This window comes from Sturnira hondurensis, unplaced genomic scaffold, assembly GCF_014824575.4.
Source record: "Sturnira hondurensis isolate 20B ecotype Veracruz unplaced genomic scaffold, ASM1482457v3 Scaffold0004338, whole genome shotgun sequence".
NCBI classification, from domain to species: domain Eukaryota; kingdom Metazoa; phylum Chordata; class Mammalia; order Chiroptera; family Phyllostomidae; genus Sturnira; species Sturnira hondurensis.
In genome coordinates, this window is record NW_028076969.1 from 3,736,696 (window position 1) to 3,750,090 (window position 13,395).

Below are 13,395 nucleotides of genomic sequence, written 5' to 3' on the forward strand. Positions count from 1 at the left end.
CCTACGTTGCAAACTTGAGGCAGAATTGCCTCTTCTTCAGGAAACCTCAGGCTTTGCTCTTAAGCCCTTTGACTGATGGGAGGAGGCCGAGCATGTTTGGAGGATAGTCTGTTTTACTGATTTCAGTGTTTATCCAATCTAAAAAAAAATATCTTCACAAAAATATCCAGACTGGCATGTGACCAGAGCGTTCATTTCGGTATTTCCTTATCAGCAGGCAGAGATGAAACTCAACAATTCTTGTTATTAACTTCTTAAGGGACAATGGCTGACCACAAGCTGAGCGAACACCACAGTTTATCTTCTAGATGTAGCTCATCTGTCCATCCCTTTTGTCCTCTCCAGACCTGTCCTCTCTGGAAAGGTCAACAAATTCATAATTTTTAAAATAGCCATTGGTGAAACTTGATCAAAGTTTTTCTTTCTTTAAGCTATATAAGTCCTTTGGTCTCCCCTGTGTACAAGAGTATAATAGCTTTCAAAGAATTCTGAAAGACTAGCCTGACCTGATTGTTTTCTTTCATGGAACGCGCATTGCCTTTCCCCGAAGCACACCAGGCAGGACTGCAGCGCTTTCTTGACATTCCTCCAGCTTCCTACTACGGATGTAAATTCACTTGCCCCAGTTTTCTGGGAGCCTTTCCTAGAAATCTTCCACTGAATGGCAGTCTCTTTTAAAATTTTAAAAAGATTTTATTTATTTTATTTTTAGAGAGGGGGAAGGGAGGGAAGAAGAGAGGGAGAGAATGTGTGAAAGAAACATCAATGGGTCGCCTCTCACACAACTCCTCTCAGGGAACCTGGCTACAACTCAAGCATGTGCCCCAACGGGGAATCAAAAGAGTGACCTTTCTCTCTGCGGGACTATGCTCAATCGACCGAGACGCGAAAATCAGCATTCAAAGGGGGTCTCTTTGACGCAGGGACTATGTAATATCGATTTACACATTTCAACCAGAGTTTTCCAACTTCATTCTCAAGTGTCTGCTAAATTCTTGGGTAACTTCCTTCTGAGCTCAGTAATTTACCTTCATGTTTCTTTTTTTCTTCTTTTCTCTGAAGATTTTATTTGTTTATTTTTAGAGAGAGAGGAAGGGAGAGAAACATCCATGGTGTGACAGAAACATCAGTCGGTTGCCTCTCGCATGTGCCCCAACCAGGCACGGGCTCACAACCCAGGCATGGGCCCTGACCAGGAATTCAACCGGTGACCTTTCACTTTGCAGGATGATCCCCAACCAACAGAGCCATGCCAGTCAGGGCTCCTTCGTGTTTTGTTTTGTTGTTTCTGTTAGTTTTAGAATAGTGGTTTCCAACCACTCTAGGGCCAGCCACATGATTAGGAAGTTTAGACCTGATTAGGGGAAGCTCTGTGAGGCCCAAACTCCCTACCCCTGTTTCAGCCAGATTTTCTCTGCCTTTATATATTAGTTACATATGGACATCATATTTTCATATTTCCTTTGATAATGTGGCTCAGTTTTAAAACACAAATCACTAGTTTTAGGTACCTTCACCATTCAATTAGTCTATTAGCTGGTCTGCCTATTTCATGTAACTGAGGCAAAAGTTAATACAGTATGGGTAACATCATGTTAGAATTTCATATATATTCTCATTTAAGTTTCACAGTAACCCTTCAAGTTAAGCATTACAATGCCCATTTAGGGATAAAGCTCAACAACCTGAGGTCACAAAATCACTACGCGCGGGAGCCAGGATTCACACGCAGGTCTGTCGGAAGCCCACGTTCTTTCTGCCTCATAGCTCTAACCAGTTCCACAGTAGAGGTCTAGGCCAACTTTGCACTCATATATTCATTTATCCATTCAAACACACATTTTTCCCACTTACTGTACTTTTCTAAAATTTTGTCTTTATTTATTTCCCATCACCATTTATGCCCCATACTCTCTTCTACCTCCACCCATCCCTCCTCCACTACAATCACCATACTGTTTTCTGTGTCCATGAGTTCTTTCCCTATCTTTTTTTTAACCTTTTTTGCTCAATCCCTTCACACTTTCAATCCCCTCCCCCCAGAACTAACAAGCAAAATAGAGACAGACTTATAGATGGGGAGTAGGCTGACAAATATACATTTTTTAAAATGTATATTGCCCTTTTATCTAGCAAAAATAATTCGAGTGCCTACTATGTTTCAAACACTGTAGCACCTTGGACCTACAAGGACAAATAAAACAGTCCCAGTGCCTTCTCCTGCTTTGGAGACTCTTACAGTAAAATACAGGAAAAGCCCTTCCTCAGATGATACCAGGGGAAAGGAATGAACAGAGAGCAGAACAGAGTCCTTCCTGGGGAATTTCTGCGTCAGGGAGAAAGCAGCCCTCCTACAGAGGAGGAAAAACCTCAAGGCTCACCTCTGCATCACCAGACCAAAGCCAGAGGGGTGGGGCCCAGTGGTGGGCGGGAACTTCAGGAATGCCGGTGGAATGCACAGAGGGCCTCTCCCATGGAAATGTGCTGCCCGGTACCTGACTCTGGCCACACCTCAAGCACAACTGGGAAGTTGTGGTTTGTTTTTATTTTGTCTTTTCCAAAGAGAGATTTTTCTTCGATGAACACTTCCATGAAAAATAAAAAAGAGGCACACGTGGGTAAGGTCTCCAGGCCCCTCCAGCAAAGTAGCCCCTGGGCAGGGAACAGAGGGAAGGTGGAAGGGGCTGCTTCACCGCAACCTCAGAGCCCTTGGTGGTTGGGCCATTTATGTAGAACCTCCCTCCTAGGCCCCAAGGGTCACTGGTGCATAGAGCAAAACCATAACCTAATGCCTTCTCTTCTTAAATATCCCCCTGGTTATGATTCATAATTTCTTATGTTTGTAAATAATTTTAGTGTTTGCCAACCACTTCTGCATCTTTTATCTTGTCTCAATAATCCCATCATATAAGGTGTGTTTCACCCATTTTATAAATGCAGAAGTAGACACTGAGTGGCATTGCCCGGGGCTACACTGCAAGAATGGGCCAGGCTGGGCCTTGAATCCAGGCATGCCCATGCCAGGTGCAGTGTGCTCACCATGAGACCACAGCCACGAGACTACCACCAGAGGCCTAGACTCGGCTCCCTGACTGCCATCCCTTCGGACATTTGTGGCTGTTTAGGGGGTGGCACAAATGTTCTCCACACACCAACCAAGTCTAAATGCAAGTAGCCGAGAGGCTGTGAAATGTGGACTCTCACACTGACCTGCACATTTGTATCTTTTACTTTCAAGAATTTCAGACCTGAGGGGTGGTGAGAGAGCTCTGGGTTTGGGATACATCTAGATGGATTTCCTGGGGGCGGAAACGTGTGGGTGCAGCACTGGGTTGGGGGGAAATGGGCAAATATTAGTGCAGTGTCAAGGGGCTAAGGAGACAAGATCCTGGAGAAGTCAGTGAAGAGAGGCCCGGAGATTCTGACCTTTGCCAACGCAGGTCATCTGGCCAGGGAAAAGCGTGCCTGCTCTCTGTGCTCCTGGGGGTGGCAAGGAAGTGAACCAGGTGTTTCTTTTTTCTACTGAAAGTGTTAGCTGGATTTTATAAGCTGCAGAGTGTTAAGTAAATGGTCTGGAGTCTGGCAGACCTGGGTTTGAACCTCTGCCTTTGCATTTTCTAGCCATGGGGCCAAGCAACATAATCTCTTCGAGCCTCCATCTCTTTATCGGCAAAATGCAGACAAAAAGCAGATTCTCTCCTAGACCTTCCAGGAATAGGGCAGCTGTGCTCACACCTTGATTTTAGCCCAGAGAGACTCATTTTACACTTATGTCCTCCAGAACTGTAAGAGAATACATTTGTGTAGGTTTTTTTCTTTTCTTTCTCTATTTTAATTAAATGTATTGGGGTGACATTGGATAACGAGATGATACAGGTTTCAGGTCTACATTTCTGTGATACATGATCTGTGTATTGCCTGTGTGCCCACCACCCAAAGTCAAAGCCATTTCCGTCACCACATATGTGGCCCCCTTTACCCTCTACTACCTCCCTCCCCCCCTTCCCTCTCATAACCGCCATACTGTTGCCTGTGTCTATGAGTTTCAGTTTTATGTCTCACATATGAATGAAATCATATGGTCATTAACTTTTTCTAACTGACTTTATTTAGAGCATAATATTCTCAAGGCCCATTCCTGTTGTCACAAATGGCAGTATTGCAGCTTTTCCTATGGCTGAGTAATACTCCACCATAAGCCACTAAGTTTGTGGTAACTTGTTACAACAGCAATAGGAACCTAATTCAGATTTTGGTAAAAATACCAAAGGGTCTGTTCAGGGTGAAAAGACCCTTTTCAGACCCCTGTCAGATCTGTTGAGAGGATAGACATTAAGTGCCGAGCATGTGCTGAGACCATCGTGAATGCTCGTTAAATGACAGTTTTCTTTATTTTATTACTTTAAAAGAAATAGTGATTTTTGGCCCTGGCTGGTGTAGCTCAGTGGATTGAGCGCGGGCCTGCAAACTACACGATCACAGTTTGATTCCCAGTCAGGGCACATGCCTGGGTTGCAGGCCGGTTCCCAGTGGGGGACACACAAGAGGCAACCATACTTTGATATTTCTCTCCCTCTCTCCTTCTCGTCCTCTCTAAAGATGAATAAATAAATTAATTAATTAATTAAATAAAAAGAAATAGTGATTTTTGCCCTGCCTGGTATAGCTCAGTGGATTGAGCGCGGGTCTGTGAACCACACAAACACAGTTCGATTCCCAGTCAGGGCACATGCCTGGGTTGCAGGCCAGTTCCCAGCAGGGGACACATGAGAGGCTACCATACATTAATATTTTTCTCCCTCTCTTTTTCCCCTCCCCTCTAAAGATAAATAAATAAAATCTAAAAAAAAAGAAAAGAAATAGTGATTTTCTAAGTTATGTGATACTGATGCCAGGAGCCTGAAGGAGAAGAGGATGAGTAGAGAAAAAGGAGAAAAATCTAATGATCCTCAACTTCAGAATATGTTGTCTGTCAACCTATTCCTGTGTTACATCCACCAGCCCACCACTGGGCTGCCTCCTGGCATTTGCTACCATGTGTTTGTCTAGCTTTCCTCGAGTCACCCTTCTTTTTGCTCAAACCAACCTCCTGGCTGCCTTCTTTTCTCCCACTCTTGTCTGCATTGTTTCACCCTGAGTCTGACTTACAATTTTCCCACAGGGTATTCAATCACCTCTCCCCCTTTTAAAAGTGTGTGGCAGGGTCCCCTTTAGGAAAGTATAGATGTTATGGGACATAATTGGGTCACTGGGGCCAAATGCCTCTTTGGGGTCCCTTCACTCCTTTCTGGACCAACAAAGCCTGTCTTTGGTGGCCGACCACCCTTCTTCCTTTTCTCCAGGGCCCTATTTCCCCCTTTATTCTACAGTCACTTTTGCATTGAATCTGTGTTATTGTAATCACACTTTAAATTTCTTAAAGGAACAAACTGTGGTTTTTCTGTTCTTTAGGCCCAACTAATCACCACAAGTAGGCTGCAACCCAGCAAATGGATGCATCAGCAGTAGGGGTTGATAATGGTGCTGAATTGAGCCTCTCCAAATTTTTCCCCTTTACTCTCTATACTTGCATTTTTGAACTCCTACCTCTCATGGTCTGTTTACCTGTGTCTCAAGTTTAGACGGTAACCCAACTGGTCAGGAGCAACCTCTGTACATACCAGTAATGAACTTTACAATGGGAATGACTGGAGTAAGATTCCTTTAGGGGAGTTTGTGAGTTAACTCCTTCAGGGCACTTGGGCTCCTCTCGGTCTAGATTGTGTAACAATCTCTGGAAAGAATGAATGCCATTTCTAAGCATGAAATGACATTTCCAACAGAAAGAAATGAATGGCCTTTCTAAGCAGAACTACACTTGGAGATCTTGAAACAATGGCCAGGTTCTTCTATTTATTCAGCAAACAGTAATGGAGGGCCCACTGCATTTTTATGGGCTAAAAACACATACATTTTAAGTCTTTTAGTTCTCACAGCTTCTCAGGTGAATGGGAAAGGGAAAATGTTTAGAGATACTTAGGACTGCTTGGAAGATTGTTAATACTTACATTAGGGTGTAGCGATAAAGTTAAAATTCAGAGAGGTCTGAGTCAAATAAAAGGCCTGCCTCCTACTGACCCCCACACAAACTGGGACTTCAGTCAAACCGGCTAGATTGCGACCTCACAGGTTCCTGCCTCTTCCAGGCTCTAGTGCCAACCTTCCCTTTACCTGGAATGTCACCCACCCCACCTTCCTCCCATGCCCACCCCCCTCTGTCTACTTACCACTGCAAGGTTTACATCTTCCCTTCTCAGAACCCCGCCAATACTTAGGGTCTTTCTATATGTATTACATTATAACTCTTTAGAAACATATCTCAGCTTACCTGGAGCATAAAATCCTACACTACCACAGTCTGCCTTACATTTCTTTGTATACCTCAAAATGCAGGTTACATCATTTAATACATTTTTGTCCAGAGTATGAATGCATGAAGTGATTAGCTAATTAACAAAACAGTGAGAGATGTGAACGGCTTTTCTCAGTGCAAAAGCCACTTACCCTTGTATTCCTTCCAGAGAGTCCTCAGAAGGGAGAAGCCCCCTAATTTTTAGGGCCATACAAAGCTCTAAACCTTGTAAGTAATTTCTGGGAGCCCATGGGGGGCGCTGGGCAGACGAGCTCGGGCTCTGGAGTCACACAGACCAAAATCTCCAGCCTACCTCTTCCAAAAACTGATTGTATAACTCCAGGGAACTTGATTTACCTAAATTAAAGCAGTAGTTTCCTCATCTGCAAAATGGGACTTGTCACCTTTTTTCTGTTTCTACCTAAATGGGTTAAGAGGCTTAGATGTGCATATGTAAAGTACCCAGTAGAGTGGCACGTAGAAGGGACTAAATATGTTAGTCCCTCTTTTCTCCCATGTCTCCTCTTATGCAACAGTGTAATTTTTTATTTGCCAATTATTTTTATTAATTTACTTTTAATTATAATTGACATACAGTATTATATTAGTTTCAGGTACACAGCAAAGTGATTCAGCATTTATATACCTTACAAAGTGATCACCACAATAAGTCTAAGAACCATTCGCCATACAGAGTTACTACAATTTGTTGACTCTATTCCTTGTGCTGTACATTACATCCCCATGACTTATTTTATGAATGGAAATTAACCCTTCCTGGTCCCCTTCCCCTTCTCCCCATCCCTTTAAGCAATCAATAATTTGTTTTCTGATTTCATTTCTTTGTGGAATCTAAAAAACAAATGAACCAACAAAATGAAACAGAAACAAACTCACAGATCCAGAGAACAAATGCCAACTGTTTTCGAAGACAACAAAACATTCTGAAAATAATGGTCTTTAATAGCTTCCTAGAGGCCCGCGGGGATCAGCTGCCCACTCTGGCCATGAGTTTATCCTTTGTGTTTCATCCCAAGGACCCTCAGTGAGCTTCAGCCATGCCCTTCACCCCAGGCCCCGCAGGTCTGCCCTTGATGACTTGTGGGACCTCAGTTCATCATTCAGAAGTATGCGGTCTGTATATTCCATACCTTAACGAGCTCCTGAAAATGACTAATCAGACTCTGGCAAGCTTGACTCTTTTTTCTTCTTTTATAAAATGACAATGATTACAGAGTTTAGTAACCAAATTTCCTCCTTTGCTGCATGATTTCATGTCTTTGATTTGGATGTGCTGAATGAGAAGGCAAAACACAATGGTGTGACCTAGTCATGTTATGAAACTTGTAGTAGTTTTTGTCACTTGCTCCTATTAAGTCATAATATCCTCAACTGTGTCTCCAGCTTGGGAAAAATCCTGAAGATGGCCAAAGACGAGTCCACTGTTCGTTGCTTCCAGGGCCTCCTGATTTTTGGAAATGTGATTATTGGTGTAAGTAATAAGTATTTTTCAGGCAATTCTGCTCTTGCTGTAATTGTGATTTTAGATCACTCAAAGGTGGAAGTTTAGAGGAAAATAATGATGTAATTACGGGCTTCCTACATCTTTTATTCATTTTAAGAAATGTATTAGTAAAATATATTAGCCTGAATTTATCTATATAAATAATTGTGTATAGCTATGTAACACAGCAAAAGAATTGACTGAAAAAATAGATATTTCCTTCCTGAGTTTAAAGCACAGAATCTGAAAGGAGTCGTGTCAGTCATGGTCAGCACCCAACACTCCCACCGCACACAAGCTCTGCTGTTTCCTTCCTATTCCACCTTCATTTGATTTCATGGGACTCAGAATCCCTTCATGGGACTCTGCTTTCAAGGTTGTTGGGGGCAGATGTTTGTACCTTTTGGTTCTCATCACACAGAGGCCACTCCAGGATGTGAGAGTAGCTCAGAGGTCAAGCTGTGGGGCCCGTTGTGGCGAGAAAGCACTTAGGAGTCAGGATCGCTGGCTCTTGGGGCGCAGCCCTGCTTCTGACTCCATGTGACTCTGGACAAGTCTCTCAGGGCCAACATCACTCACCCATTAAACACAGGGAGTGGGAAAGATACCCACCAAGATTCTTTCCAGCTCTAACATGTAGTGGTTCTCTGGCACTGATAAATACAACCAGGACCAGTTTGAATATTACAATCTGAGAATTTGGATGATAGGGACTGGATGTGGTCTCAAATTGGGTCGTTTTCCAAATAGCAATGAGAGAGACAGCAAAATGTGGGTGGAGGCATACAATCAATTAGTAGGATGAAAGGAGTCATTTGAGTTCCTGGCAATGAGGAATTCGAGTCACTTGCTAAAGCCTATGCAGGGGACAGAGTTAGTCTCTCTTATCCCCCAACCTCCTCTTCTCCATCCCTTCCCAACGCTGCTCTCCCACCAGCCTGACAGAAGCTCCTCTGTCCCTAGATGTGCGGAATTGCACTGACTGCAGAGTGCATCTTCTTTGTATCGGACCAACATAGCCTCTACCCACTGCTTGAAGCCACCAACAATGACGACATCTACGGGGCAGCCTGGATCGGCATGTTTGTCGGCATCTGTCTCTTCTGCCTGTCTGTTCTAGGCATCGTAGGCATCATGAAGTCCAGCAGGAAACTCCTTCTGGCAGTAAGACCTTAAAACTCTACAGCTATCTCCTGGACCGATGTTGATGGATTGTTTATTCTTCCCTGAGCACAGTGCTTGGGCCTTTGGTGGGGTAGAGGGGGGCCACATGGGATGGGAGGAGGGGAAGACTCCCCCTGCTGTGAAGCTTGTCCAAGTGGGGCCAGGGATGCCTTCTGCTGTTGCAAGTGCAGAAAATTCCGGTGTAGGGAAACCCAAAGGGGAGACCCCTGTTGAGCATTTTCCAGATCTCTGCTTCTCCAACTGGTGTCTGCAGGCACCCAACTGGTACAGCCAGGAGTCACGTAGCCCAAAGGACAGGGTGAAAACTTCATAATTAGATTTTTTCTCTTGACGATAAGAGATTTAAAATATTATTTTAATATCAGTCAGTGTTAAAATTAAGGTATAATATACAACCTTTAATATTGAGGTATAAAATACGCATACGTTTTTAAGAGGGAGCATGAGCCTTTTCAGTCATTTTGGGGCTCAGGGCTGAAGACTTTGTGTGTTGGCCTGCTGTTCTTGTACTGCTCATTCTCCTTTCCGGAATCCTGGAGGAGCCTAATGCACAGGGTATAGAGTGCAGCCTCAGCTCCCACCTGCCCGTGGATGCCCTACCTCTGTGGACCACAGGGAGGCTTTGGCCCCAAACCACAGAGAGCAAGACATGCCCTGCCTTTGCAGAGGAAGTAAATTTGAGATATTTTGCAAAAATCAGCAGAGCTAAGAAACCTGGCAGTTGAGTCTAGACCCCTACTCTCTCCCCCCAGACTGAAGACAATAGTGGCTACACCAGTTTCTGCACCGGCTCTGTTGGAGTTCCACCTTTATGAAACCAATCCAGCAACTGAAGGTGCTTGTTGGTTCACTATCCCTGTGCTCGGACATTGTCCTGGCACCCAGGGAATGCAGACCATTTACATTCTCTGGCTCCTTGGTGTGAGTTAGTCCCAGAGCAAAGGCACCCACTTTGGGAGGGTGGAGAAAGGAATGCTGGGAAAGGTAGGGGAGGGGCAGATGTCCCTAGAGACATGCTTTGGCTGCATCTCAGGCTCACTGTGGGCCAGGCATGTGTGCCTGACTCAGCGAAGGGAACTGAGCTGGAAGAGCACATTCTTCACCACACCCATGAAGAGAAAGAGCAGGATGCCTGACAAGTGGCTGACAGAGAAAACCTCTGTGCCCTGGGCTTCCTTTCCAGAGGGTCTCTAAGGGGTTTCTGAGCTTCTTTAACAGGAGCCAGCCAAGCTCTTGACAAAGACCAAGACAGCAATTCATAGAGGGAGGAAAATATTGAGGCCTCTGAAGGTGCTTCTGCTGTTTACCCTCCAGCCGAAGCTTAGCCCTGGGCCTAGTGGTGAAGGCAGCAGAGGGTCCTGCTGGGCACCGGGCCCGGGGTGGGATCGGGGTGGGGGGGCAGTATAACCTGCATGCCCCCACCAACACTGACCTAAGTACCACTTTCCCAGAAGAACACAAGACCAAAAGTGTATGTGCAAAGCTAAGGAAAGCAAAGTCAGAATTCTTGCAAATAGTCATCAATTCAGATTCAGAGGCTGTTGGTGGTTCAGAAGTTTTCCAGACATAAATAGGAGCAGTGTGGCGTGAGCACCTCATGAGTGTGTGTGCACATGTGCATGCACACCACCCCCCACCACCAGTTCATTCTCGTTTTCTCAGTTAAAATAGAAATGTGGGGTAGTGGACTGAGAAAGCTCTGAATTCAATGGGTATTTGTTCTCTAAAGAAAAGGAGAGAATTGAGCTGATTAGCACCAAGTCTTGCTCCAAGCAGCTGGTCAGTAAGGATTTGTTGAATAACTGTGGGAATTATTGGATGATTATATTTATGTGAATATACAGGGGTGGGCAAAAGTAGGTTTATAGTTGTGAGCACCCAAAAGCACAGTTTATTCTTGTTTTATTTATTAGTTATTGTTTGTTGTTATTGACCTACTTTTGCCCACCCCTGTATTGTTTTAAAAAAATCTTCCCAGGCTGACAGGGACCAGAGGAGAGAGGGAAGAGAATTTCAGGGGAAAAGGGGAAGGATTCACAGGAACAAGTATAAAGGACACATGGACAATAACTAAGGTGGGGGGATGGGAGGGAGGTGGGGAGCACTGGGGGGGCAGGGCGGGGATGGGAGTATAAGGCAGAAAACTATACTTGAACAACAATTAAATAAATTTTTTTAAATCTTCCCTTGGAGATAAATGTAACTCCTGTTTTAAAAAATGTGTTTCCCTTCCAGTATTTCATCCTGATGTTTATTGTCTACAGTTTTGAAGTGGCATCTTGTATCACAGCAGCAACACAGCGAGATTTCGTGAGTACCGTCCCAAAAGCACAGAGCAAAACAATCATAGGAACCATCATTACCATTATAATGAGGCAATGGCTAACATGTATTCAGTCCTTACTCTGTACCAGGCACCCTAATATGCACATCAATAATAAATGTATAATTTTAGTCAATCCTAGTAATAACCCTATGAAATGGGAATTATGACTATTATCATTTTGTGGATGATAAAAACGAGACCTAATAAGGAAAAAGTGACTTGTCCAAGGTTACCCAGCTGGTAAGAGGAAGGGGAGATTCCTGAGTCCAGGCAGTGTGAGGCCCAGGGCTCCAGCTTGCAATCCCCGTGGGGTTACAAGGTCACTACTTTGCCGTAGCACTGGTTCCCCAAAAGAGTAATCAACAGTCCACTACATCTAAGACTTCTTCTCAATTCAGCATCTTGCTCTCTCTTCTCCCCAATCCCTAGCCTAAGCCACCCAGCAATCAATGCCTGCCCACCCTGTTCTCACGGAGATTTCTTTGAAGATGGGGATTTCTCCTTACATGGGGGATAGCAGCCACCCAGAGCAGCCTCGTGCCTGCCCCAACCCCTAGTACATGCCTCTGAGCAGAGTTTGACCCCAAGAGACAGTGTCCAGTGCCCCCAGCAATGCGCCGAACAAATCACTTTGCCTCCTTGTGGATTAGAGGGCTCACTCTCCCTCTGTGTCCCCTCCTCCCTCCTTAGTTCACACCCAACCTCTTCCTGAAGCAGATGCTAGAGAGGTACCAGAACAACAGCTCCCCAAACAATGATGACCAGTGGAAAAACAATGGAGTCACCAAAACCTGGGACAGGCTTATGCTCCAGGTAAGGCCTGGGATCATGAGAAGATGCCACTTTGTACCAGACCAGTCTCCAGGGCTGTACGTGTGGGAGTGCAGTCACAGGGTAGGGGACCACAGCCTCTAAGAGGCTGTCCTGCACAAAGGGACTTGACACAGGCTAGTTCATCCACTGCTCTTCTTTACCAGCAGGGGGCAGGAGTCATGCACATGAATCAGTGAGACTCCTAGACCTGTATTTCGTTTCAAACCATGATGTTGATTTGCTTGCATGTATAAGGATAATGACATTTTCAAGAAATTTAGATTGATCACACACTCTGTCTCTTAGAACGCAGGCATCACTCACATTGAAGGAAAAATGCTGCCTCCTCTATTTCTCTGTGAACTCAAATGGCGGTTACCACCATCCCTGTTGCTTATTTAGTACCTGTCACATTTCCTATGGACGGTCCTGCGAAGGTTCAAGGACTATGGCTTGACTTGATCCCCGCTTTCTTTACCTGGCAATCACACCTCATATCCAAGTTTACCTCAAATACCATCAAAAGTCCAAATCTTTTAGATTACCCATCATCTCCTGTCTATTGCTGTGTGTACATGAATTCTTACCAGTGGCACACCCCACCTCTCACAGTGCCCTCGAAGCCCACCCCCAGCCCACCGCACCACCCACATTTCAGTCTGCCATCCACAAACTCCCTTGTGGCCTCTGCACCCTCTTTGAACTCTCTCTGTACCCTCTGTCTTCTGTAATTTCTGTAATTTACTTGAATATTCCCAATTTAATCACTTTCTTCACCCTATTTGGACCATCAATTCCTCAGCCACTTTTTTTTTTACTTTCTATCATTCTCTTGTTAGCAGGAATTAAGCCCCTCAAATGAGAATGTGAACACTCACACATTTGAAAGTCCACTTACAAACCTTTTAAAGCTTAGTCTGCAATAAGCTTGGCTCAAACTTAACCATTTTTTCCCAAAATGCTCAGGTCCAAATACAGGATGATTATTTTCTTTGCTAAGATATTTTCCACAATCCAGTAGCATAAAAAGGCATGCTTTAAACATAGTTGATTTATCATAAAGTTTGCCTGAATATATTTATTCTAAAAGTTGAGAGATACCCATAGTTTCAATTTCTTTCCTTGAAACAGTCTAGCAGAATTTATAAAAAGGAAGGGAAGTGATATGAGTTGTGT

The 13,395-nt window shown here is 44.4% G+C and overlaps 1 protein-coding gene across 2 annotated transcripts in view; it reads left to right on the forward strand.

The window, feature by feature from the left end:
• Positions 1–13,395, forward strand: part of UPK1B (uroplakin 1B) — a 31,485-nt gene that overhangs the window by 5,552 nt on the left and 12,538 nt on the right. For both annotated transcript variants that reach the window (XM_037045545.1, XM_037045546.1), the window contains exons 2-5: positions 7,796–7,883; positions 8,859–9,059; positions 11,316–11,390; positions 12,097–12,219. In XM_037045545.1, coding sequence (XP_036901440.1) covers positions 7,815–7,883; positions 8,859–9,059; positions 11,316–11,390; positions 12,097–12,219 — 468 coding nt within the window. In that variant the 5' untranslated portion in view covers positions 7,796–7,814. The remainder of the gene's footprint in view (positions 1–7,795; positions 7,884–8,858; positions 9,060–11,315; positions 11,391–12,096; positions 12,220–13,395) is intronic.